Below are 5,273 nucleotides of genomic sequence, written 5' to 3'. Positions count from 1 at the left end.
ATTTTGATTGGATTTCATTTTGCTGACCTTTTAAAGTTATGGTGCAGTCTTGGTCACTGTACATGATGTGGAAAATACTATTCCACAAGGGACAGATGGCTTCCAAACAATTACCACCTACAAGTCCAGTTTGAAACTGGCAGTCGATACCACCGTGTTTACTGACAGTATCACTGCACTTTGGAATAATGCTGAACAAATAAGTGTCTGTGCAAGAAGAAGGGAAACATTTTCTCTTTGGTTTTAATTCTTGGTACATGATGGGATGATATTTACCAGAGTGCATGTCTGTAGCCTTGACATCAACATTGATCACATGGTAAATAATTAAAACAACAATAATGAAACAACATGAAGCCCCAGCCTCATGGCTCCACCACAGTAGTCTGTGCTGAAGCTGCTCTGACTGTCAGTGATCCAGGCTGACTTGCCTCTGAGACAATCTTCTCCTGCCATCTACTGTCAGTTAATGGGATCAGCGGGAGGCTCCAGCATCATAAACAGTCATTTTTCAATTTGTCTCATTTGATTGATTATCATATATTTTCTGTAACTTCATATGCATGTAAGTGAGAGGTCACATTTCAGATGTTAAGGGCTTTTGGTGGACCACTGCAGGTTCATTTGACTGAATTATTACTAACATTGAAGAATGATTACTTAATTCTTGCTGGGCCATGCTGATTTTATTAGATGACAGATAAGAAGTTACTGTTTTATCAGCAGGGTTTTCAAGACCACAGTATCACACTGGGCTCTTTAATTCATGTGAGGCACTTACTTACATTCTACACTTGAATGAATTATCTGAATTATACTCCATCAGCTACTTCTAACCATTACTGAGTCTTTTAACTCAGCCTTAACCATCACTGGGTCCATGAAGGCTAATACTCTTGATTTAGTGTCATCTCAAGATGTGGCAGGCACTCATGTGGCATGTTTAAGTGTTCACAGTTTGATGCAGCCACCTTTAGCCACATTGTAAGAGTAATTCATCACCAGCTTTCTTGGACACTTGCAGCCAGCATCAGAACTACATGTGCAAAATCATCTTTTCATTTACGCAAAGGTTGCTATTTTATTCGTAACCAGTTCTTTGTTTGGTACTTTGTATGCCATATTCCCCTCTGGTGTTTTCTGTTTTTGCAGTTTTTTGTGACATAAAAATCCGCACAGTAAACACAAATGTCACCCAATCTCCACAATAAGACGCAAACAAATAAGGAACAGAGCGCAGCCTCTCCTTAAGGGATAATGTGAGAACTCAGCCTGAAGACGCATAAAATATTTACAGAGATCCAGTTGGTACACCTTCAATGAACTGGCGCGTCGTGGACAGTGGTAGCACATTACACATGGAAGTTTAAACGAATTGTGTCAAACAGCTTGTCAGTGGAGAGTGATGTGCCCGCCGTGTGATCAGTTGTCCTGTCGGAAGCTGCGTTCCGCCCTGAGCTGGACTCACAGACAGCTGACCGCTGCTCCGCGCGCTGAGCCTCCGGACGGAGCGCAGAGAGGCAGCTGCTGCTGCGAGGCCGGAACAACACATGGCCAGGTACGCTGCTGTCCTCGTTTCTACAGGTCTCTGACTGTGGAGAGCAGAAAACGCTGCTCTTTTGCTGCAGCCGCTGACATTATTTGGCAAAGTAATACTTTGTGCATGACTTTAGGATAATTTGGTGCAATGTCCTTGTGATTGTCGCGCAAAGTGTGTTTTATGTCACTTTGGGTTTCTGTTTTATGTGTCTCGACATCGGTTCTTGTTTACAGCCTGAAACACTGACAACTTTTATTGCTGCGCGTGTCAAATCTGACCCTGGTTTGCCATTTCACTGCAATTTGTAACGCTATATTTCTGTGCGTAACACAAGACAAGTAAGACAGCGCTGCTCGTTTCAGGGCTGCGAGCAGAGCTGACAGCAGCTGTTGATGACTTGAAGAATACAAAGTCAGTGTTTGCATGTGAAATATTCTCCATAGGTATCATAGAAGTCTATTACAAAGACATTATCACATGCATCTGTATCATCGTTTCATCATTTCACCCTCTGAGCCACTGATAGTCAATACATTGAATTTAATGAGCCAGGTTTTCTTGTGTGAGGCTCAGGCTAATTTCTGTTGCAGTTGTACACATCTGACTAAAAAAAGTTCATTGTATGCATCTGTGGATTACTGTCATGGTGTATAACAACTTGTGACACAAATGGAAATGCAGCCATATATTTTCAACGCCTGCTTGAATCATGTTATCTGTAGGTCAAAATGGATAGAAACTGCACCACAAGTGATGCCGTCGTTTGTCCATTACAGGGTGTCACAGAAACCCAGATGTAACATGATACTCGACGGCTCTGATGTAATGCATTTCAGTGTGATCCAATGACATCCAAGAAAGTGTGAAGTGTATTAATGTCAGTGCCTTTGTGTGCAGGCCACGAAGCCTCTGAGATTTTCCCCAAAGATCGCTGAATAGCGTCCAGCAGCTGCTCCATCATGGTGTATGGACAGATCTTTCACCACCACAGCCCCGATGATTGCTTTATTAATGTCAACGTTGGCGGCTTCAAGCAACGAATGGAGCACGACGTTCTGAAACGATTCCCACAGACACGCCTGGGTCGCCTCCTGTGCTGTAGCTCCACAGAAGCAATCCTGGAGCTCTGCGATGACTTCAGTCCTTCAGACATGGAGTACTATTTTGACCGCAATCCGCTCTTTTTCTGCTACGTTCTCAACTTCTACCTCACAGGCAAAATCCACCTGATGGACGGGTTATGTGTCGTCTCCTTTTGTCAAGAGATTGAGTATTGGGGCATCAAGGAGCGCCACCTGGACTTTTGCTGCAGCAACAAATTCCATGAGCTGATGGAACTCGCTGAGGATAAGTGCTGGGATCAGAGGAGTGATGAACTGCAGCTCCACAGCATGGACTCCTTTAGTGAGGAGCTGTCAAGTTTGGAGGACATAGAAATGTTTGAAGGTTTGTGGTGTTCACATGTCCGCAGGAATCTTTGGCTTCGATTTGAGAACCCGGGTTACTCCACTTCAGCCAAAGTGATGGCTGTAGCATCCCTGAGTGTAGTCATTATCTCTATTGTTGCCATGTGCATCAACAGCATGCCGGACTTCCACCCAGTGGGTCTCAATGAGAAGGAGATTGAAAACCCAGTGCTGAATTTCTTTGAGAGCTTCTGTGTCCTGTACTTCTCTGTAGAGTTTATTCTTCGTTTGGTTGCTGCACCGTCAGCCAAGAAGTTCTTGTGCAGTCCTCTCAATATCATTGACTTAATGTCAATTATGCCCTTTTACATAACGATAGCCTGTGATAAAATGGATGAGGGTGAGAGCACAGAGCTGGAGAATGTTGGCAAAGTGGTGCAGATCTTGAGGTTGATGCGAGTCTTTCGCATATTGAAGCTGGCTCGCCACTCAGCCGGTCTTCGCTCTCTTGGCGCCACACTGCAACACAGCTCCCATGAAGTGGGGCAGCTGGTGCTTTTCTTGTCCGTGGGCATTTCCTTGTTTTCTGTTCTTATTTATTTTGTTGAGAAAGAATCTCAAGAGTCAGAGCTGCAGACTGTCCCCATAGGCTGGTGGTGGGCCACCATTAGCATGACTACGGTGGGCTACGGGGACACCTTTCCCGTTACGCTTGCTGGGAAGCTGATAGGAACCCTGTGCATCATCTGTGGGCTGCTGATTGTGGCTCTGCCCATTACTAACATCTTCAATAAATTCTCCAAGTTCTATCAGAGGCAAAGTCACATAGATCAGAGACAAAGCAATAACAGAACCCTCTCCATCTAGCCTGACTCACAGGAAGTAGGGTGTTGGCATAAGCCCGCTATTGGCCAACTATTTCAGTCAGCGCTCTCCTCCCCTTCCTGCATGCTGCTATTTCGCAAGGGCACCGTAGTTGCATACTGGGCTTAACACAGCCCAAGACAATTGTGATTGATTTAAGAAAGTACAGACCAGAGCCAGACCTTTGTCCAGCACTGACAGGGCACTAAAACACAGTGTGGAGATAGGTGTGGTTTTGCTAGACTACTACTACTCCAGCAAGTACAGCAGTTTTCTAATGACTACCATAATGCAATATCAAAACTCACAAGAACTCAAAAGAAGCTGTGACAGGGAAAAAGCTGCACAGTTTACTGTAATTAACCGTCAAGTCTTTTTTTTTCTTGTGACAGCTATGTTCATGGCTTCAAGGATTAGTTCAGCATTTTGGGAAATTTGCTCATTTGCTTTCATGCAAGGAGTTAAGATAGATGGATAGATAGATAGATAGATACTTTATTCATCCCCAAGGGAAATTCACAAATTCCAGGATATTCCACAAATTTAAGGTAAAGGGCATGCAGTAAATAATCCAAAAGCACAGCAAGCAAAGAATTAAAAGTTAAAAGTAAAAATGTCCAGTGCAAACAGAAGAATCTTTTGAGTTAATATCAAAAGATCACTGCCGCTCTCGTGTCTGTATGTTAAATATGTCAGCAGCAGGTTCTTCAAACTTATGAGTCTAAAGCTTAACAAAGACTGGCGACGGGGAAAACTGCTAACTTCGCTCTGCCCAAAGGTAACAAAACCACCAGTGCAGACTGTTTCCTGCCCTGAACCAATTGCCAGTCAACCATTGCAAGGTCTTGGTAGCTCGCTGGCACATAACTCCACATAAAACAAACACATTGTTGTTCTGATGTTGGTGACTGGATTTTGTTGTCATGGACAGAGTCTGGTTAGCTGTTTTCCCTTGTCCCCACTCTTTATGCTAAGCTAAGCTAACCGGCTGCTGGCTCCAGCTGCATAGTTGTGTACAGAAATGGAAATAGTATCAGTCTTCTCATGTAACTTTAGCAAAAAGCTAATAATTTGCCAAAATATGGAACTGTTCCTTTAACTACTTCACTTATAGTAAGAACATGTCAACTCAAGTGTAACTGACATTCATGCTTGCATTTACAGCAAGGATTTAAAACTCCAAATTTGTGCCCACTGAGAAGATATGACACAGCGTCCTGTAGTTAATGTCCTTTGTCCCATCTTGTCTCCAGTCCTGCTGTGCTGTTGCAGTCCTCATCTACTGTTCATCCATGCGTCTTGTCCTCATGTCAACAATAGTTAAAGTCAATAAAGATCCTCACAATGTGCTGAATTCACAATCCATCCCACAATGAGTATCCGGGAATGGAGAATAAACGGAACAGTAAAGTTAGACGTGTCTGTGTCCATCTGAGTTTGTCTTATTATCAATAACAGGGTTT

At 43.5% G+C, this 5,273-nt stretch overlaps 1 protein-coding gene across 1 annotated transcript; it reads left to right on the top strand.

The window, feature by feature from the left end:
* The first annotated feature begins 2,499 nt into the window (after positions 1-2,499).
* On the top strand, positions 2,500-3,823 carry kcns3a (potassium voltage-gated channel, delayed-rectifier, subfamily S, member 3a). The gene has a single exon (XM_076749246.1). It carries the CDS (start codon positions 2,500-2,502, stop codon positions 3,811-3,813), a length of 1,314 nt encoding a protein of 437 aa, XP_076605361.1. The 3' UTR covers positions 3,814-3,823.
* The last annotated feature ends 1,450 nt before the right edge of the window (positions 3,824-5,273 follow it).

Source organism: Chaetodon auriga, chromosome 14 (assembly GCF_051107435.1).
Source record: "Chaetodon auriga isolate fChaAug3 chromosome 14, fChaAug3.hap1, whole genome shotgun sequence".
Classification (NCBI taxonomy): domain Eukaryota; kingdom Metazoa; phylum Chordata; class Actinopteri; order Chaetodontiformes; family Chaetodontidae; genus Chaetodon; species Chaetodon auriga.
The sequence above is the reverse complement of the archived record's forward strand: the minus strand, read 5'-3'. Positions and strand labels throughout refer to the sequence as shown.

What these genes read in the sequence shown, in the direction of transcription:
- kcns3a (XM_076749246.1), top strand. Translation starts at nt 2,500, where the DNA reads ATGGTGTATGGACAGATCTTTCACCACCACAGCCCCGATGATTGCTTT.